Below are 23,259 nucleotides of genomic sequence, written 5' to 3' on the forward strand. Positions count from 1 at the left end.
GAGATTTGAAGCAAGTGAGTTTTAGTTTTTAAAGTTCGTCTTGAAGATATGTTAGATAAGTCACAGCATAAATGAAGATTTGTTTTTCAGGAGCAAGTTCAAGAGGAAACTGCTTAACATCAGAAAGACACAGATGGAATCTTTTTAACACATTATGAGAAAAGAAAAAACATCTGGTAGTAATCGGAGAAAAGAGAAGAGACTAAAAAACAGAGGTTGACATATATCAAGCGTTTATCTAAATAGACGAATGTGTCGACATTGAAAATTCTTTGTGCTTCAAGGAGAAGAGACCTATGGCAGACCTGTGGATATGCTATCTAAAGAGAGAGAAGCAATCCAGTACATGGTCAACCACAAAGTTCATGTCAGACTAAAGAAGCACCTTAGCAAATTAAAGAAGTATTGATTATAAAATATAATGCTGCACTTAATACTTTTTCTGACATTACATTTAATTTCCCGCGACCATTCAAAAACTTTTGAAATTCAAAAGAGGTCTCATTCACACTGAACGACATCCCTCTAGCTATCCATCTAGAATGTATGAAACCACCCACCAGAAGCTACTTGTATGTATGTAACCATGAAATATAAGTTGCCTTTATATGTGAGCTTCTGAAAACTGCACTTAACTTCCATGTGTATAATGAGTAAGTTTTTCTCGTAAACACAAAACCGCGAATCAGACCATGAAAAATAGTTTGGGAGAACTTCTTATTTCATTAGATTTTGCTTGCATTTTTCGTATTTGTAGCTATCTAACAGAGTGAACGTGGATGTACTGGTTACTATGGTATTTAGCCTCTATCCGTCTGAACTTATATCGGTGTCTGCTGAAGTGAACATTAATTTTCGCTAAAGTTACTTTAGTTGAAAACTATTAGTTTTCTTGAATTCTACTTGCAAGAATTTCATAATGCTATAAAAGAGAGTTGAATTAAATGCACTGTGGTAATGCGTATTGCCATAGAATAATAGCTAGTTACTATAGTTACTGTGTGTACACCTTAAGCAGTCTGCTTGACACAATGGTCTATTTTCATTTGATTTTTTTTAAAACTGATGTATCTTATAAACATGATGTTTTACTGAATATTTTTATAATTTATTTTAATAAAAGCAATAGTTAAATACATAATAGAATTTACTGTGAAAGAATAGTTTGAGGTAGAATAGAACACCAATACGTCTTTCAGTTATTTCAAATTGCACTATGTTTATACTTAATTGGTTGGTTGATTTGGTGTTTTATGACACAAAACCATCTGTGACAAACATCCAGTAAAAAGTTAAAATTAAAGTAAAATTAGGAAACTTATAAAAGGAAATTAAGGTAAAATAAAACAAAGTTAAAAAAAGCATAAAACCTATGTTTACATCTAGTCTAGCGCATTAAAAGATAAACTACAGTAATACAAGTTGTAGATGACTTTCTGTATAACTGTAGCCATCATATCTCCCCAGGAAGACGAACAGCTAAGAACTGGTTCCGAGCTATTTGACTTTACGGCCATTTTCAAAAAGTAAAATAACAAAAGTTTTAAGACACTTGTAGCAAAATTTTAATAATAACTCGCCAGGATGACTAACAGGTAGTTCACACAGCAACGTTAGTCACCTGAAGTTCGCCTTTCCAGTCCTGGTTTCGAGTTATTTGACCTTACGGCCATTTTCTAATTACAAATAGAACAAAACGGACTGTGATTCTTAAAAGGGAATCTCATTAAAAAAGGTCTAACGTACAAATTCAAAAACTTAAATGGTATTAAAAAATTGATGGCCTTTAAAAAACTAAAAACATTTCCAAGATGGACAGTGTCACCATCACAAATAACACTGTCTAACGTTATGGTCAAACACTGGGACAGAATATGGTGAAAATGGTGTCGTCACTGAGAGTCATAACGACGGCAAGAAAGTAAAATGTGGTTTACTGTGACCTGAGTATCACACAGACTACACATTGGTGCATCGGTTCCAGATAAAAGAAAACAATGAGTTAAAAAACTGTGACCAATGCGTAGTCTAGTTAGAACAACTTCCTCTTTCTGATCCTTACGGAAGCAAGACGGCCAAAGTCCAATATAAGGTTTTATTTGGAAAAGCTTCTTTTCGCGTTGCTCACTCCAAGTCAACTGCCAGCTGGCACGGAGCCAAACTTTGAATACAGGACCATGTATGGAACAGGCACAGTGGTGATAGTGCAAGAGCAGATAGACTTAGCTGCAGTGTCATTGAGCTCCTTCCCGTGAATATCAATGTGGCACAATATCCAGAAAAACTGGATAGAAATAGATGTTAAAGAGAAATGGGCCAGTCGGTTTTGAATATCAGTGAAAACAGAGAGTGAACCAACGTGAAGCGATTCCAGGGCCAGTAGAGAACCCAGTGAGTCAGTATAAATAGTGCAGTTGGAGTACTGCTTAGCTTCTATGTTATCCAGGGCAAGAGAAATGGCGTACAGTTCAGCAGTGAACACAGAAGCTGTAGAGGGATTTCTATGTGCAACTACCGAACCGCAACAAATCATGGCAGAGCCCACACAGTCACCTGATTTATACCATCTGTATAAATAGGAATGGAAAGATTGTTTGAAAGATGTTCAGCAAATAAAAGACGGTAGTTACAATCGGGATTATCTATTTTTCTCAAATGACTTAAAAAAAGGTCACATTTGGGGACTGTAAGAAGCCATGGTGGGATAGGCTAACCAGTGGACACTGCAATGTTAGCCAAGGACAGACCCAATTCATCCAACTGCACCTGGATACGAAGATCAAAGGAGCAATGTCAAATCGTCTGTTCTGAAAAGTATGACCCATCAAGGAAGGAAAACACAACTCCAGATGGGATGCTTTGATAAGGAATGAAGTTTCGAAGCATATAATAAAGACAGTTGCCAACGAGGAGGTGCAAAGAAGGTTCATGAGACTCTATGTATAAGCTATGAACTGGGGAGGTGCAGAAAGCCCCAGTGCAGAGCCGCAGTCATTGATGATCAATGGAGTCCAGCATCTTTAAGGCCGAGGGTCTGGCAAAGCCATAGACCAGTGATCCATAGTCGAATTTCGATCAAATAAAAGCACGATATATCTTTAGTATAGAACATTGGTCCACTCCCCAAGTGGTGGTAGAGAGGGCATGGAGGATGTTCAGTGCTCTTGTACGTTTGACCCGTAGCTGCCTAATTTGTGGTATAAAGGTCAGCTTATAGTCAAAGATAAGCACCAAGAACTTTGTCTCAGGGATCAAAGGTAGCACAACTTCACCGATACGGAGTTCAGGATTAGGGTTAATATCCTGTTGGCAGCAAAAGTGCATGCAAACGGTTTTAGAGAGAAAGAAATTAAAGCCGTTTGCCGTGGTCCACTTCAGTATATGAATGAGGGCAGTTTGTAGCTGCCACTCAATATATCTCGTGTTCGACGACTGACATGAGATGTGAAAGTCATCGACATAGAGCCTATTTGCAATAGTAAGAGGGAGATGTTTGCAAATGCAAACGAAAGGAGACAGGGGTTTAGTTTAGAGAGAGAGAAATCTGAAGAATTCTCTCTCCAACTGAGGTGGTCACGAACTTTGTAGTTCCTCTTCGTCCCCTCATGTGAAAAATAGTTGAAATTTGCATAGGGGTTTTGCCTTTATTTTATTTTGACTCTTTTAAGTGAAGGAGTGAGATTGGTCATAATACTGATGAGCGAGACAAAGGCAGCACCAGGAAGGCCAGCCAGGTCAGAACTCAAGAAGTAGATGTCAAAGTAAGTATGAACGCGAACGCGAGACAACCCGTTTCAGGACAGAGAGATAACGTTGCCTTGACTGGGATCTAAAGATCCAATGCCTGAGATTTGGCTGTGGGGGAAAAACGGAAGTGCCCGGAAAAAAACCACTTCACAGGACTGGCGTCGAAAGATTTACCTGTCCTGTTGGAGTTGTTCAGTGATGGCATTAACCTTTAAAGTGTGACACTCAAAACACAACCCTAAGGGACTCCAACTTTCTGTAGAAAAGAAAGGGAAAGTGTCGAACCCGCACGAACTTGGAATCTCCTGTCCATACCTCCATGTTGTGTCATAAGCCTTCTCAATGTCAAAGAATATTGATACAAGATGTTGTCATTTGAGAAAGGCTTCTCTGATTGACGTTTCAAGATAAATAAAGTGGTCCATGGTGGAGCGCTGTCGTCGGAACTCACACTGGTTGGACGAGAGGAGGTCGTTTGATTCGAGAAATCAAATGAGACGAGAGTTAACCATTCTCTTTAAGGTCTTACAGAGGCAGCTCATCAAAGCAACTGGACAGTAGTTTGAAGGAATCTTGGGATCCTTCCCAAGCTTAGAGAAAGGTAGAACAATAGCCTAGTACCAGGCATCAGGAAAAACATTATCCTGCCAGATCCAGTTAAAAACAAGTAATATAATAGTAAGAGAAGCAGGAGATAGATGGCACTGCATTCCATAGTGTACATCATCAGGTCCAACTGATGTACTGACAGAGCAATGAAGGGCCAGTTTGAGTTCCACCAGTGTAAAGGGACAATTATAGTCAGAGACAATCAGGTTGATAAAACAAAGCTATTTTCTCTGCCTGAGTCTTGATGGCTAAGAAGGTGGAAGAAGAAGCAGAAATACTAGATACCCGGCAAAAGTGTTCACCTAGAGTATCGGCAATGCTTCAGGATATGGCTATTTCCTGGCCATAAGAGAGAGAAATCGAGAGGGGAACAGAATTATATTGCCCACTGACCTTTCGAATTTTCTCCCATATGACTGTGGAACTGTTGGTAGAAGATATGCTAATTGTGAACTTAATCCAAGATTCCTTCTGGCATTGATGTCTTACCAACAGAGTATGTGCATGGGCCTGCTGGAAAGCAATGCAGTTCGAGAGTGTTGGATATCTCAGGCCCATTTTTGAGCCTTCTGTGCCATGTGGCAGGCAGGATCCAAGCATGGACGAGGATATAGTGGAAAACATGTCGAGATTTTAAGAATACATTTAACAGCTGCTTGTATATTAGAGTCAGTTACTGCTGTCACACAGTCGTCTACTGATGGTTTACAGACAATGGCAGGGTCAAGTTCTGCGAGAGCAGTAAGAGAGGGTCAGTTTACCTAATCCAGCTTCCACCAGGGCACGTGGGTCGGGTGGCATCGACCACGGCCAAACTCTCTCAAAATTATAGGAAAATGATCACTGCACGTGAATTATTGTCAACCCTCCAAGAAAAACGGGAGAATAGTGAAGGGGAGCCAATTCAGAGGTCAATAGCGGTAAAGGACTGACTAGGTACATGAAAATAAGTAAAAGAACCAGCATTGAAAAGAGGAAGGTTGTGATCAGAGAGCACATGCTCTATGGATCGACCCCGCCTATCAATATCAGCACTTCCCCAGAGAGGATGATGTCCATTAATGGCCCCCATGATTAAAAAAGGAAAATGGCAACTGATTGATTATAGGTCTCTCCAGGCAACAGGTAGAGAAAACAAACAACAATGGTATGACCAAAGGAAACACGGATGGCTACGGCCTCCAAGAATGTGTCGAATGGCAAACACAGGGTGGGCACATACTGATCAACCAACAGTGCCACCCCTCCATGCACTCATGTCCATCACGCAGCCTGTCATTTCTGTACAAAAGAAAACTGCCGAAAGGTGACTGTATCAGCAGGTTTCAGAAATGTCTTCTGTAAGGAAAGACATACAGGATGGTAGAAAGCAATTAGTGCTTTGATGTCATCCGGATTAGAATGTAAACCTCGACAGTTCCATTGTATCAAGGTGGCCACTTTTATTCACATGTAGGTAAATTGGGTGCAGAACCCTTCTGTTTACGACCACGTCTTTTTTCTTCACTGTCTTTATTCGAGGTTTATCAACCTCTATTTATCCTGCTCTGGGTCAATTGGGCAGGTCTTTGCTGTTGGAAGAGGATTCCAGTTTGAGAACGTGAACGAATGATCGTTTTGCATCGTGGGGTGGGAAAAGAAGATATATCAAAGGGAATGCCTGTACCCAAAACCAAAGGATGTGGATCTTAAGGGTTCGTTGGAATGTATGGAAGGGACAGAGATGGGTGTTGAAATTGATTCACCAACCTTTTTAACCATGAAGGTCAAAAGACTTTTCATTTGTTTTGAGAACAATTCTTTTGGAGGCACAGAGAGATCCGTCTGCACTTCCACTGTAGTAGAGGAACGAAGTGCAGCAGCATATGTCCGAGATGAAGTGGTGGACAGAAACTTGAGAGCCTTAGAATAAGTAATGTTATAAATCGTTTTTAAACGTTGCTCCCCTTTTTCTTCCAACCATTTAGGGCAAGAACGAAAGTAAAACGGGTGAGAATCATTTCAATTGAAGCAATGAGGGTCCGTTTCACACTTGTAGGTAACATGGTCCTTGCAAATGCAACGAGCACACGTCAAGAAACCATGACATGGCGTCTTTGAATGACCAAACCACTGACACTGGAAACATTGGAGAGGGTGTGGAACGTATGGCCGTACTCTGCAATTAAGATAACCTACCTTGATGGTGGCAGGCAGGCGTGGTGACGTAAATGTGAGAAATGAGGACATTGGTCGGCATTATAATTCCATATTTGCAGAAACTCAAGGAGTTTCTGCAAAGAATCATGAGGTGTAACCTCAATAGGTATATCCCCAATTGCCTTTGAATGCAAGAGGAGTTCACTATGTTGAGATGTGGATGTTTTCACCAATATGTCACCAGATCGAAGTTTCTTTACCGACTTTGGAAAGCCAGCAAGTCCCTCTAGACCCTCCTAAATGAAAAAGGGAGACATTTGCCCTAAAGGTTTGTCTAAAAGTGAATGCAATATAAGAAAATGAGGTACAACAGATGGTCAGAGGGTGAGGTTTGCTGCTCAGAATCTTCAAGACGTGGTCGTTTACCTATAGATTGTTTTTTCACTATTTGATTAATATTTTTAATTGGAGTATCCATGATAAAGAAAGGGAAATTTCGGTGCCCAGTGACCCCACCCACCATGGAGCCCTACGAGGGGACGCACTACAATGTCAAACAAAGACCCTGCAGCAACGCCAGGGTTTTGTGAGCACTATACCCAAACACCAGCATCAGATACAATGTCCACAACTCCTGTTGAGAACATCCAACACTGGTACTTGTTTGACCCTATCCCACGTGAACCAGCCGACTGATCCAAAAGAAGCGACCCCAAGGCCGCCCGTCTACGGAAATTCAAGGCCAAAGTGGTGTGTTATTGTTGGACCCCTCAACCACCAAGATCCTCTCCTCCCCTTCACGGGTCGCCACACACGGCAAACATGTGGGTGAATGTTTAGATCCCAGAGGAGGTAAACTGAAAAAACAGAACCTTCTCCTCACCACGTACAGGAATCCACATCGTCGGGTTCTTTACCCAAGTCAGTTGGAAGTAAGGTGTTGTTTTTTTCTGCCAATGGATTCCCATGGTCAGATAATAAAGAACAGTCCTTGTGCAGTGGTTATACCTGTTTCAGTTATTTGTGTAGGTGTTTTCGTACAGCAAAGCCACGTTGGGCTATCTACTGAGCCCACCGAGGGGAATCGAACCCCTGATTTTAGCGTTGCAAATCCGTAGGCTTACCACTACACTAGCGGGGTGCATTTGTATAGGAACCAGTACCTACTATTTTATAATTAAACTCAGATAATGGTGGAAGGCTCTTGGGCATGGGAGCAGTAGATGCATTAAATGTGATCATTTGAAAATACACGGTGAATAATATGTATTTATATCAAAGGTATGTTCCCATACAAACTATGCTGGCCTGAGATATTCACAGGTGTTTAAGACATTTTTTTTAAGGTTATATACAAACGTTTGATACTTTATGTTTAAAATATCTTTTTATAACAGGTATTATTGAGATTCAACTTTGAAAATTATACTAATAGCTGAATTGCTGACCAATCAGAATACAGATTGATGAAGCACCTTTAATCCTGACTTTTTTTCATACAAGATGAAATCGTTGATCTGTCCAGCTATTATATTCACTCAGCTAGTTAGAGGTTAACATTATTGATTTTAATTGCTTGATCTACCCTTTTTCCCATTTCTTTTGATGGTACGGAGAAGAAGCTAACAGTCACAAAGAAGAGAACCTAATAGTCTTCATGAAGCGAACCTAACAGTTTCCAAGAAACGAAACTAATGGTCTCCACGAAAAGAACTTAATAGTTTCAAAGAGGAGCAAGGTCCGTCTGCTGTACAACTTATTCTGTCTCCCATAGTCAATAGGAAACTAAAGAAGAAAAGTAGAGCTCCGAATTTTTTTACAGAACTTGTCAGACGTTTTGAACATAAACACAGAAATTATACGTACGCACACCTCTGATGGACATCTTACCTTCCACAGTTAAAGAAAACCTTACCAGTTATGCCAGGTTGAATATTTATTAGCTAAAGAGCCCTGTCAGATTTATGCCGAGGTTCAAAACAAAGGCAGACCAGGCAAAAGCTTATTAAAATATTCTGATGATGATGATTCTAACTACAAGGCCATAACAACTCTAGAAAACGTGTTACGGGATATTGAATATCACTCTGTAGCTGAGTGGAAAAATATATATTCCTTTATCTTCGTTAGTAACTTTATCATTTCACACTAAACTGATTATGTTGTTAACCATAAAAACACCCAAATACTAAATAAAGAAACAAACATAAACAAACGCAAAATTATAGAAGCTTTACTTATATAACAACTCAAGCACAAAATAAACCAATACAGAGGAACACCTTCATACCTATATTAATAAATATAACGAAACATCTAAGCACGTCCTCTACATTCCTACACTCAATTGCACAACCCCTTCAAACATGTGGTCAGCTGTCGGTCAGTTACCTCTTTCTTTGTGAACCTGACGATGACCAAAGAAGGTTGGAACATTGTTCGCTCCTCTAGATAGAATTTTCTCAACTCATACCAGCTGTTTTTTATATATAGCATGATGAAAAGCAAATACAACAATCAGTGACAAAGAAAGAAAACAGCATGATGAAAAGTGAACAACACAGACAATGAAAACAGAATATCGAACAAATACGACAACCAATGATAGAAACTATAGCAGAATGAAAAGCAAACACAACAACCAAGGAGAAATATCAAAAAAAAGTTAAAAAGCAAACACGACAACCAGTGACAAACAATGGTAAAACGAGTCTCGCTTTAGAAAAGATGACGAAGAAAGAACTGCGTAGAAAACCTTTTAAACAATCATTCGGTCAAACTAACCATCTATCTATAATTATAATACTATGAGCCAAACAGCATTATCCTCAAGTATCATAAATAAGATTTAAATACTTATGGTTACTAATGTGCAGAATACAACAGTAAACCATTCTGATCTAGTGAGAAACAATACACAACAGTACAACACTCTTATTTAATAGGTATGCATATTAAAAGTCTTATCCAGTAGTGTACAGTATGGAAACTAAAGTATTTTGAAGGAAATAAGATTTAACGCACCCTTATCTTATAATGTACACTCTACATTTGATCAAGAATTTAGAATTTTCAAGATGGAAGTATCCTTTGTACTTCATGCTACTGGGAAAAAAAAAATATTGAAAAATTTGGGAGTAAGGACCACGTATAAAGGGGCCTGCAACAAGTCGTACCTCAGTCATGATGAACACAGTGCAGTTTCTTGTGACAGGTAAGAATCCACGAACCAAAAGTTAACAGTAAAAGATGTCAAAGTACCATTGACAGTTGTATAAAACATAATTAGTAAGTATATTCCTCTGGAAAAGTGATACATGTAACTTATAAACAAATTATTTTCGCATTTCTTCAACCATCGCACAATTCGAGCTGCTTAAAACACAAAAATTGGTATTCTCGCTACTTAACACACAGACGTACCAGTGATGCCATCTGTTACGTATTATTATTTATCTTGGACGAGTCTCCGATTTATTCTATTTGCAAACAAGACTGACACACCTAGTTTTCTTTCTTAACCAAACACGTTTTAATACACAAAAACAATACAATTTATAATATAGGTTATTAAAAATAATTAATGTAAAAATTTTTTACAAACTTACAAACAATACTGAGTCTGGTATCTGGTCTGGAACGTAATATTTTATCGACGGTTCACGAGAAGCGAATTCTATATTGATATTTGTTACCATTCCCTTAGTGGCTAGCCTCATTCCGTTTACAAGCTGACTTTTCTGCGACGAAGATATATAGTGTCCTTTTAGAAATACTATTGTCCGACGTCAATTTACTGAAGTGGTTTGTAATGTTCAAAATCTATAAATATTTCTGGTCAAATGTCTGTAATTTGTCGACTAATAAGAGTTTATTACAATTATTGCTTTTGAGGTTTAGAGTATAGATTACGTTACATGCATTTCTAAATATATATTAAACTGAAACAAACACAAATATTGAAATAAATGTATAACAGTAAATCCGTTACAGCGCCTGTATATTTCTATGCGATGAGATGATTGAAACAGGCGCTGGGAAACCATAGTCTTTTGTACTTTAGACAGGCTATAGGAAGCAAGTAGAGAGGAGTGATGAGCTTTGAACACGAGAAAATCACATTGGAGAGCTATTGTCAGGTAGTGCACGACCGGATGTGGCAACATGACTTATAACGACGTGACGAGGCTATAAAATCGTTAAACTATATATAATATTATAAACCTCTGTATACACCTTTATGCCGTAGTGCAAATTATGTAATATTAAACTTATAATGTATTTGTACATCATACAATATTAAACATACTTATCTACTAGTGTACGTTACATTACCTTAAATGTATTTATCCAATAACGTATAGTATATAACATTAACATATTCTTATTTAGTACTATATACTATACAACATTAAGATATTCGTATTCAACAGCGCACATTACACAATATCAAAATGTCCTTATTCAACAGTGTGTAGTATACAGCATTAAGTAACATGAATGACTATACTGCATATAACACTGGACCCTATCCTGTATTCAGTAGTATGCAACATATTATACTAAGATATAATACAGTTAATTATAGAAACTCAATAATAAATATATTCGTATATATTTACCTCATATTTAACACCGATAAACAAATAGTTTATATGTGTATGCAGCAAATATAAAATTAACATAAAATAATATTATACTTTTAATGTTGACACTTAGCTTTTTTATATTTTTATTATAATATAAAGCACTATTAGTGTACATGGAGATTAAATTAAGACAACTAAAAGGCGTGTCCAACAAAAGTGTTCAATTTACTAGAATTTAAGATTCATCATTTATAACTGCGGGTGTAAATAAGGTTTCTTGAAAAAGAATCGTCTATTCTTTACTTCTAAATGCACTTCTAATTGTACTTAGTGCTTCATTCTTGTTTCAACTAGATCACGACATTGCAAAATTTTGTACTTTTGTATAGACTAGTTTATTACAGCTAGACGAGAACAGATATTCGATTTTGGATATGACGACGTTACTTCGCGTAAAGTTCCGCATCTTAGAAGTATAAGGTATCGTCCGCGCAGACTTCGGTCGTTGCTTCACATATATCAAGTACCGAAAATTAAAAACAAACACTCATTAGGCCTTTTTTTAAGAACACCTTATCAATTACGCCGTGTAACGCTGAAGTAAATATATATATTCAGATGAGACTAGCCTATTTATAACACAGTTGAAGGGTTGTGTGTGTAGATTTAGCGTTAGACGCTGCTTTTTTTCCTTGTTTAAGCCTGAACTCGTCGTTACAATGCAACAGATAACATAATTTTTCTTTTTCACCTCCAATGTCAAAAACAAAACTCATTACTTACCGACGTCATCAGGTAAACTTGCCTCGGTAGTTGTGGCTGCAAAATTTACAGGGGCATCGTCGCTAGTTCGACCCAAGTCGTCTCCCGCAAGGACCTGTGGCATTCTTCTTAATCGATTGACCGAAAATGTAGAAAAATAAATGTTAACTTAGCTCACAATTAAGAACAAACTACCATACTGGAAATCTCGATATAAACGGCGTTTTTCTCTGGATACAGGAGTTCCTCATCACCTACCAATAACTTTCTATTCTGAGCACGTAAAAAAAAAATATATATATATATATATTTTTACTTCATCCAACAACCTTGCACCTAATCCAACATTCTTTAATTATATAAAACTTGTTTCAAGTCTTTAATCCGCTTTTAGTAACCGGTTACCTAGTTGACGAAGCACTGCGGTGGTAAAACCTGCACGCAGTGAATCACCGTCATTCCCAACACTTTGCTTCCACCCTTCGAGGCTACCACACTGCAGTAAAACAAGCCCCCTAGCGGTCGCAGAAGGTGCTTTGGAATGTCTCTGTAAAATAATCCTTAATTGTTAGTGTTGTGAATAGTGAACAATATAATGGGGATGTTTTTATTGAAGAGAATTCTAATAATTGATGCCAACTCTCCGACGTAAACTCATCTGACGTTTAATGAATCGACAACAGAGAAAGAATTGTTAGGCGTATCCTTAAGAATTGACTATGCCTGAGAGTTGAACAAAATGGCCCCATCTTAAATGTGATATCGGAGTTGTAAATCTCACCCTTCTAGTATTATCACTATTTACGGAACAACAGAGCAGAACAAAGTTAGGCACTGAGCTGTGGCTCATTGTGCATACGATCCCAAATCTATTGGAAATGTAAATATTCTTGAATATTTTAAAGAAATGTAGACTTTACAAGAAATCAAATAAAAATATGTGAATTTTCTGAAATCATGGAAGTTTCATCTGACGGATAACACATATAATTAAGACAAACAAAATATAATGCGTTCTTGCTTTAATTTCCCATTAGGCTTCAGTTGTTTTTGTTGTTATTGTTACACATATTCAGAAAAGTAATCTTAAATTTAATAGTGGTCTTCAGAAACAAATCAAACGTTTTTGACTTCATGATACCGTTATTTTGAAGCCACGAATTAAGTAGTTTAATTAACAGATTCGTCAAACTAAAAAGTAGTATTATAGGCTTCTGTTTATTATTATTTGGCATGTACTCATTTGTAATAATTTTATTCACTTTTACGTGCTCCCCGCTAGTACAGCGGCATGTCTACGGATATACAACACTAAAATCAGCGGTTCGATTCCCCTCGGTGGGCTCAGCAGATAGCCCGATGTGACTTTGCTATAAGAAAAACACACATACTTTTACGTAAATGGGGATTGCATCGACAACGTGGGTTAAATAACAGTATTATATTGAAAATATTCATGGCTCATCTACGTGCACTATAAAACGTGAATACTCATGTAGCTATTGTGAAAAGGGTTTAAGTTGCAAGATGTATTATCAAGGTACATTAGAAAACTTTACATAACTGTGACCCCACCCTGTGGATCCGATACAAAAAAAAAACATCATCATTAGAATGGTTGATCCTTTCCGAACATGATTTTTTTTATATTTTTTGGTGTGTTGATTTGGGTTATGTTTTTTCTTACACATGAAAAGGCGACCTTGACCATTAATCCCAAAATTAATATGGTTCTTTTTCATATTCATGGAGAAAGATATTTGAAGTTTGAAAAAAAATCATAAAAATTGACTATTTACCGTGCGAAAAGTAGTTTTCTAGGGCCAATATCATTGATATATCCTACTTTTGATGTTTATGATCGGAAAAAAATTAAAATAAATTCTTTTTAAAAATTCTTCTAAACTGTAGCCTACATCAGAATACCTTTGTTGTCTTTTTTAAAATAAAAATTGTAACATTAAAATAGAAAATAAAAGTTTCCAGGTCACCTTCCTTTATAACAAAGACTTAGTTTTATTCTTCTAGGCCCGGCGTAGCTAGGTGGTTAAGGCATTCAACTCATAATTCGCGGGTTCGAATCCCGGTCGCACCAAATATGCTCGCCCTCCCAGCCGTGGGGGCGTTATAATGTGACGGTCAATCCCACTATTCGTTGGTAAAAGAGTAGCCCAAGAGTTGGCGGTGGGTGATGATGACTAGCTGCTTTCCCTCTAGTCTTACACCGCAAAATTATGGACGGCTAGCGCAGATAGCCATCGTGTAGCTTTGCTTCAAAACAAGCTATTCTTCTACTTTTTAGTTTTTTTTAGATAAAAGGTTAGGCATAAAATGAGAGCAGTATTTCTCTAGTTCTCTCTAGAGTTTCGACCAATCACAAAAGAGAAAGAGAAATGCTTTCAGGTTAACCTTAAGTGTCACTAAGTTTGTCAACAATACTGAATACAAAAATTTCAAATAAGACAATAATTGAATAGGCAAAGAAATAAAAATATGTAAAATAGAACATAAAATAATAGTAAAAACTCACCAAATTAAAATAACTTTATTAATAAAATGAAAAACAATGTTTCGGGCAAAAGCCCTTAATTAGGTTACCACTAGCAACAAAACTGTTATTAACATCACAGTTTACGTAACAGTTCAAGCGAAGTGATATGACTTGGTCATATTCTTTAAATATTTAAAGCTCTTTTATCTTCTGGTTAAAATAAGGCAGTCAGAGACTATTAATCTGCGCAATGATAGAAGCATGCTTCTGCCTATATTTATTTGCTTAAAACAAAGAATCTTTGAACTTAATACTGTAAATTACAATCCTTGAATTACACCTAACGTAACTTTTCAATCCAAATCAAATAATAATCCAACAAATATAATTTTATGGTATCGTTATACAGATAAATTCGTATATAACTAAACTACCGGAGAAAAACAAAACCTCCAAAAAGTATAAACATCTGGAAAAAATTACACTTGCAGCAGTTCTACTTTTATATTTCCAGATTTGGTTTTCTAACTAACTGATTTATGCCCTTTTATTTAACTGGGTCAATAACTTTGAACAGTTATCCGTAGGTCGCGGGTTCGAGTCCCTGTTAAATCAAATACTATCGTCCTTTCAGCCGTGGGGAGTTATAATGTAACAGTCTATCCTACTATTCATTGGTAAAAGAGTAGCCCAAGAGTTGGCGGTGGGTGGTGATGACTAGCTCCCTTCCCTCTAGTCTTATACTGTTAAACTAGGGACAGCTAGCGCAGATAGCTCTCGAGTAGCTTTGCGCGAAATTCAAAAACAAAATCTTTGAGCATTTAATGAATAAAATTTTTCAATACAAAAGAATGTCCGCGCCTCGAGGTTGGATTATAGGTTTAACAATTTTTGCTGGAAGTTTATTTGAATGTCTAGGAAATTGATCAGAATTGTAACTGACAATAGCGTTACACTTGATATACAAATATTGCGATGAAAAAAACTAGTATCTTGTTAGGGCTCGACTTGGCTTGTTTGGAATTTCGCACAAAGCTATACGAGGGCTATCTGCACTAGCCATCCCTAATTTTGCAGTGTAAGACTAGAGGGAAGTCAGCTAGTCATCACCACCCACTGCCAACTCTTGGGCTACGCTTTTACCAACGACTAATGGGATTGACCGTCACATTATAACGCCCCTACGGCTGAAAGGGCGAGCATGTTTGGTGCGACGGGGATTCGAACCCGCGACCCTCAGATTACGAGTCGAACGCCTTAACCCATCTGTTAGGATACAACGGGAACAGTACTATTACGTTTGACTAACAAATAAAAAGAACTTTTTTTTTCTAAACTTCCACCCTCTACGTAAATACGCGAGTTAATTACATGATTTTAAAAACTGTGGAAAGTTTCGATACAAATTCTTAATATTTTTAAATAAACAAATTACGATTTGTTTTAGCTCTACATCTCTCTTTACTTCTATTTACTGCCAGCATTAAAGTCAAAATTCATTGAAACTGTACTTTCTTGGTGAAAGTAGTCCAAATAATATAAATAACACACATATATCTAGAGTTAATCACTGTTAAACATGAATTTTCATTTCCATCACCAATATACATCAGTGAAAACATACCACCTCTTTAAATTAAAAGTATTGACAGTGGCGGCGCCAGGATATATTCGTTGGGGTTGGGGGGGCTGAGGTAAACTGTGAAGGGCTTCCCAAAATGCCACCAATATGAAGTACAGATAGTAAATTATAATAATGTAAATACCAAGGTACATTTCAGAAAGGTGTGCTATTTTGAACTGCATTTTCAATGCAGTTTTCATTGGAAACTCATACTTTGATTAATAATTCATTATTACAAATTAGAAATAATCTGTTTATGAAAATATGCGTATATGTAAAAGAGGAAGCTCACCTAAATTCCACCCAAGGTAATACATAATAATAAAGAAAATCAAGATTAGCTTAGATTGAACATTTAATATACCATTAAGAGTAAAGCTACTAATAAAAAGAAATATAACGTAAAGACATAGTTTACATAGCAGAAACGAATTATCACATGTGAAATTAATACACTCTGAGAGTAACTATCTTTCATCATGTTGTGTTTATAGTCAATATCACTTCAAAACAATGCGCCTGTTCTGGTGATTGGCAGCAAATTTTGGATGGCTGATACACAATGCAAAATGATCTCACAGAGGACACAACACTGGCTAAATGCTTCATAGTTTTGACCTATACACAATACACTGATACATGCATGCTATGTTTTACTTTTCAATAAAAAATAAATGAAATTAATGGGAAATCAAGTAAAATCTCTGATGATCTGTTGTAACTTAAAATCAACGTGGTTGTCTAATATTTGTCAAAGCCCAAGATAGAATGGCATTACACAAATAGCGGCAATACAGTGCATGAGTTTCAGTGCATTCAGTACGTTACTATGGGACGCATGACACATACTTCCGTCTTAATGAAGACGTTGAGTTCTATAGATCTATATCTCTTTGATGTTAATTGTTAAGCAACAACGACGAATGTGTTTTCCATATTTTATTAATATATGTAGGTAACAATATTGGGGGGCTGAGGGGGCTTGGCTCATTTTGAGGGGGGCTCAAGCCACCCCTTGGCGCCGCCACTAAGTATTGATTCTTTCAAGTACCATAAACAAGAGTGATATGGCATGCAAATTCTGCAGTTAGTTGGTTTTTGTGGTTTTTTTATCTTTTCACGGTATTAGCTAGCGTGTTTTGGACATACAGCGTCACAAATACCAGTTCGTAGAATGTATTAATAGACAATCGACCGTCTGCTAGGCACAACACTGCTCAACTCAGGTAGTGCTTTACAAGAAAAAAATAAAATATTCACCAGTTGCCACTTTTAAAATTACAGATATTTAACTTAGATTCTCAAACAAGTCAACAAGTTTAATGAATGTCCATAAATCGTATTTACGAATCTAACGATTCATGTGGAATTTGTATGTCAAATAACAGAAATCCGATAACATACTTAATATGTGAATGTTTTTTAGTTAGAAGCCCTTAAAAACTTATAATTAAGCATGGATTACAGCTCGTTCACAGATAGATAAAACGAATACATGCCTAACACACGAAATAGAGTTACTAGGTAAGTTTTAGAATCTAAACACGTATCTAACGTATGGACTTGGCCAATTGATAGATCTTTAAAACTTATAATTTCTCGCATATAATAAATATGTTTATAATTTTCTGTGACATTTATTTTGGTATTTATTATGTTATGGTGTTCTTAATTGGACTAGAAAATATTGGGTACACCTATGTATATATAGTGTTTTAACGAAACCATACAAAATCGCCAGTGTCGCGAGGTTTTATAATACCATGTACTTGCAGGCGACTTCAGTGAACCATCGCGTGTGGCTGTCTGTCTGGTGTCTACAAAACATGTTTTTTAACCGTTCAGACGAGTTCGGTTGCAATGTTTATCAACACTCAGAAGTATAATTGCTATCATATTAAACACTGGTTTTAGGCTTGATAGTCTGTTCGTTTTTCAAACATATATATATATCCAAATATGTTTCTCCTAGATAAGAAAGATAATTAAAAACCTTACATGAATTTATTTCGCCCAGCATCATATCCTACCTAGCCTTCAACAACGCTCATTTTTGATAAAACCATGCACCCAGCTGTTACTCTATAACATACTCGAGATTTTCCAGCTTCATTTTAAAATCATGAAGCTATTCATTCATGTTTCGTATGTGTTAAATAATCCGCATAGCTTATAATATTATATTTTTGACATATTTTTTAATCTCAAAACTTTTTATATAAAACAACATTGTTACACTGTTCAAGAAATTTTCTATCACTACAATAAGCTACGAGAACGTCTATCATGCCACCAGAAAACCATAATTTTTCAGTCACTAAGTATATCGGTGAAAACTGGTAAGTATGCTCATGTAACTGATAAGCAAAAAGCCTGTATAAATCGATAAGTTTCAACTTTACTCTCTTTGTTTTCAATATCAAACACCAACTATGAAGAGACATTGTACCAAATGTCTCAAACTAACTCATTCCAAGTTATTTTAGAAAATAATTAATGTATTACACTTTCGATAACTGCCTGTAAAAGCAACTAAGAGACACAATATGTAGTATTAATTAGTCATCTTTTGTTGTTTTCATTACCACAGCTGCTTATGCGTGCGTGTGAGACAGAAGGTTGAATAGTATGTTACATCAATACAACTAATTTATACCTCTGAATTATTCAGCAGATAGGCTTTTAAAATACTTATATTAAATATGAAGCCAATCACTCATTGGATTAACCAATCGTCTCTGAGTTTTGCCGGTTTCTGTGGGTGTCCTGGACACAGTGTAACAGAAAGAATGATATTTTTATGATTCGTTAAATTTTCAGTTATTTCTTTCGACGTAGTCTGAATCAACTGTAAAGTCAGGAAGATGTGTTGCATACTGTACTACAGAATTGTGCCTGAATTCCTTCTGCATTTGAACGTAAAATGGAGAGTATGTACACAGGACGTAAACATTCACGACATTTATTACAACAAAAACAAAGTTAAACAGATGAACAAGTTTTGTGTGCGTGTCGTCCAAGTATAGGAAGTTCTACCTCTGTTATTTTTAGAGTCGAGTTGTGCTATAAATATATCTTAAACTATATTACCAAAACAGTAGGTCTGTGTAAATCTACATGAGTCGAAACACTTAAGTCTCAATACTTAAGAGTTCAATTATATATCTAGAATTGAATCTATTAAGACTGTATCTCTGAAAATCTTAGTCTGAATATCTAACAGAGTCTGAAAAACATTATATACAAAGTTCTCTATCCAGGTTCACACACCGTCTATATGACTGAGGTTCGCTAGGCCGCTATTATGTCAACAAGAAATGGGTCAGATTTGTTTGGCTTACGAGTCGAAGACCTTAACCACTTGACCATGCCGGGCCAACCCTGAAATAATCACTTGGTTTACTGCTAGAACAGACCACTATTTCTCTTTGTAGCATCATTCATGTTACTGTTCTAAAAGAAAACGACTTTGGTGGCCTACCAGAAAATTTTAGTGGTTCCATAAGAATAAACCCTGAAACATACTGAGAAGTTGAAAAATTATTTAGCAGCTAACGAGATCGAAACAATAAATTTCAGGCTTCGAGATTTTGGTATACGAATTAACACTACCTCTATATTTTCACGTAGCACTTTCCATAAATTATTAGTTATTAAAAATCCCTGAAAATAACTTCATTGCTCTACCTAGGGCATCTTCATCAGGCGATGACTAGGGGTTGATAAGGGAAAAAGTTTGGCTACAATCACAGGTCACCATGATTGAGGCAAAACAGATCATGCTCCAGACATTAAAATATGCAGTAAACAAATGTTCTGACCATCTTCTAAAGAGTTTGACTTCAGTACGTGCTTGGAATGGCTACTAATCCAAAGAAACTACACAATGCTTGATCTTTAATGGAAACAATTTGGTCTTAAACTAAATTGAGAGCTTGAGTGAGGTGCAATTTGTGGTTGTAAGGCTGACGTTGCTAGTTATGCTGATGTCCTGACCTAGAAGAAAATTGAGCAATCCAACAGAATGGATGATCTGTGCCATTTGCACAATAAAATATACCCTGCAGTTGTTTCAGTGGATTACAGAATATACGCAGGTGGGGGGTCGTCATCTCATTTGGTAGCTCTTCCAAAAATGTGTATAAGATCTTCTCTCCCTTACTGAGACACTTTTTTAGTTGTGTCTAATTAGGAAATAATGTTGTACCAAGCTTGAACTTAACTGATGGTTAACTAATCAACTACACATGTGACACTGCAATACAACTGTATTTGTATCCAACAAGTGTGTATGGCTTTTCCAATCTTCACATATTTCAAAACTTACAGTTTATGCCAGTGATGTTTTAACAGGGACATTCTCCTAGAAAAGAAAACTAAAGCACTTTACTATTTAAGCATTGGACCGTTTTTGAGTAAAGTGTCTGTAACGTGTCATGCAACAAAGTATACAAGGCCATTGGTTTAAAATGACGGTTTAGCTGGTGCAGGAGACCCCAAAACAGACAATTTACCATGCCATTGCAGCTTTTAGAAACTGATGGAGCCTAATTCGGGCCAGCCCTCTTAGGGCTTGACGAACTTTGGTGTGTGTGCCTTTCGGAATACAAGGACGAGATACAATGTTTCTGTTTTATACAGCAGTGGTTAGAACACCAGTATATCTCGTGATGTATCAGATATTCTGAGGGAAACCACCACTTAGGCCAGTCAACACAAAGTTCATTTTTGTTAACAGAGTTAAATTAAAAGCGAATGTAAAAATGATTTTCTAACTATATGTAAGAGGCATTAATCATAGAATTAAGGTAGTCATTGCTCTCCTCAAATTATGGCATCAGTGTCCTTGGAATGGATGTACTGCAGAGTTTTTCAACCAGTTTTGCCTGTGCAAATCATGAGTTGATGTTTTGTGGGAGAGTTAATTTAATACCATCCAAATTAATCAGAGATATGGAATACATGATTTTATGTAAGAACGTCACACTACCCCCTTGTGCACAATTGATATTCAATGGTTAACTTTGGACAAATTCTAGTGCAACATTGCAGCTATTAAACACATATGAAATAAGTAGTTTTTTGTCCAGAAAGCAAGCAGTAGTAGCTGCAATAGGTCCAACGGTTCTATAAGTTAAATTAAGTAACTAGATACAGGCATGAGTTTTGTGTTATGTCACATGATTTGTGTAATGTTCCTACCACTTTCAAGAAGACTATTAGAGCTTATGCTAAATGGATTACAATGGGAGATATGTCTTATTTATCCCAATGGTGTGGTGGTATTCGGTTACACATTTCAGTATGCAGCTGACAACAAGAAATTGATACTCAAGTGGATGGAAAAAAAACCAGTTTTGAAACTAAAATCAGGAAATACGAGTTTGTGTAAACGAACATGGATTTCTTAGTCAACTTGTTGGTAGAAGTGAAAAATATTTAGAGATACTGTTAAACTAGCAATGGTACAAGATTGATCTAAATTTGCGACCAAGTGAGAATTAGTTAGTTTTTTTGGGTTTGACGTTATCTTTTCCAACTTCACGACATCATTATTGGCTTTCACTAAAGTTCAGATGCACTTCAAATAGAGTAAGAAATTTAAGCAAGTATTACAGTCCCTGAATCATGTTTTAGTAAAAGCCCTAATGTTAACATACGTATGATGTGGCTGTGAGTTCTTGTCAGATACCATTGCTCCAGATCATATGTTCCATAATGTTCACAAAATTCCATGGAGTGGTTAAGCTTTTGTGTTTATTTGTTTTTGGATTTCGCGCAAAGCTACACAAGGGCTATCTGCGCTAGCCGTCCCTAATTTTGCAGTGTAAGACTAGAGGGAAGGCAGCTAGTCGTCACCACCCACCGCCAACTCTTGGACTACTGATTTACCAACGAATAGTGGGATTGACCGTCACATTATAACGACCCCACGGTTGAATGGGCGAGCATGTTTGGTGTGACGGGAATTCGAAACCGCGATTCTCGGATTACGAGTTTAGCGCTTTAACCACCTGGCCATGCCGGGCCTAAGGCATGTTAGTTGACATGCATGAGTATACAGACCAACAGCCAGAAATATTATCATATGAAGGAGAAGGTGTTATGATAAGGCAGATAAAAACAAATTTACCAATGTGAATACTGGATTTGGTTTTGTGGTATGCGCTAGCAGTGTAGAAGCAGGACAGGATCTCATCATGTACTCTGGAAAATTAATCAAATAAAGTATGAGTTACATCAATGAGAGGTGCATGAAAGTGCATAATACACATTAATCCGCTGCATATACATTACTCACAAGCGTCTTATAAATGGGCTTGATGAGGAATCTGAGAAGGAGACTGACGAGAGGACATGTGCATACTTTTATCCCACCCTGACCCAGAAGATAAGGAAAAAAAAAAAAGAGTTGAATTTTTTCATCTGACTCTTCAAGATAAGTCGTATGAGGAAGCGCTGGCCCGGCATGGCCTAGCGCGTAAGGCGTGCGACTCGTAATCCGAGGGTCGCGGGTTCGCGCCCGCGTCGCGCTAAAACATGCTCGCCCTCCCAGCCGTGGGGGTGTATAATGTGACGGTCAATCCCACTATTCGTTGGTAAAAGAGTAGCCCAAGAGTTGGCGGTGGGTGGTGATGACTAGCTGCCTTCCCTCTAGTCTTACACTGCTAAATTAGGGACGGCTAGCACAGATAGCCCTCGAGTAGCTTTGTGCGAAATTCCAAAAACAAAACAAAAACAAAAAACAGAGGAAGCGCTGGAAATATATGCGAGAGACAAATCCAATAAAGGGTCATTCCCGCCAATGACAACTACTTAATCAATACAGATAGGATTAAACACGACTATAGACTAGGGTGGTGTTCACGTGCTTGAGGGAAACAATGACTGAACAGAAGTTTTAGTAAAAGTTCAGTTTTAGCGAAAACTAAAAGTATGTTTAACATACTTTTAAATATGTAGAGACACTTTTTTTCTCTACAGTGAATGTGTTGGCCATTGTTGTAGTTACGGCCAACACAAATGGCCGTACTCATTTGTGCCATTATTACCAGCAGAGTAGCGATTGCCCACACTGACACAAAATTCAACACTGGTCAGGAAGATTGAAATGAACGAGAAGGCCTACACCTAAATGGCAGTTCAATTTGGTAGTACAGCTTTCATGAATATTTGGTTTTAGTCGTTGTATAAGTATAGCTTCTTCGATTATGCGTTTGTTTACATTTGTTTCCCTACTTAGTATCTGGGTGTTTTCTATGGTTATGTTGTGTTTATTTGATTTGCAGTGTTCAAAA

The 23,259-nt window shown here is 37.0% G+C and overlaps 1 protein-coding gene across 4 annotated transcripts in view; it reads right to left on the reverse strand.

Annotated features, from left to right (window-relative positions):
• LOC143257537 (uncharacterized) overlaps positions 1 to 12,340 on the reverse strand; it is a 148,410-nt gene extending 136,070 nt beyond the window's left edge. For 2 of the 4 annotated variants that reach the window (XM_076516341.1, XM_076516340.1), the window contains exon 1: positions 11,868 to 12,333. In XM_076516341.1, the coding sequence (XP_076372456.1) occupies positions 11,868 to 11,970 (103 nt within the window). In that variant the 5' untranslated portion in view covers positions 11,971 to 12,333. Of the gene's footprint in view, positions 1 to 11,867 lie in introns of all 4 variants that reach the window. The other 2 variants (XM_076516339.1, XM_076516338.1) reach the window with 2 other exon arrangements.
• Positions 12,341 to 23,259: the final 10,919 nt, after the last annotated feature.

Source organism: Tachypleus tridentatus, chromosome 7 (genome assembly GCF_004210375.1).
Source record: "Tachypleus tridentatus isolate NWPU-2018 chromosome 7, ASM421037v1, whole genome shotgun sequence".
Taxonomy (NCBI): Eukaryota; Metazoa; Arthropoda; class Merostomata; order Xiphosura; family Limulidae; genus Tachypleus; species Tachypleus tridentatus.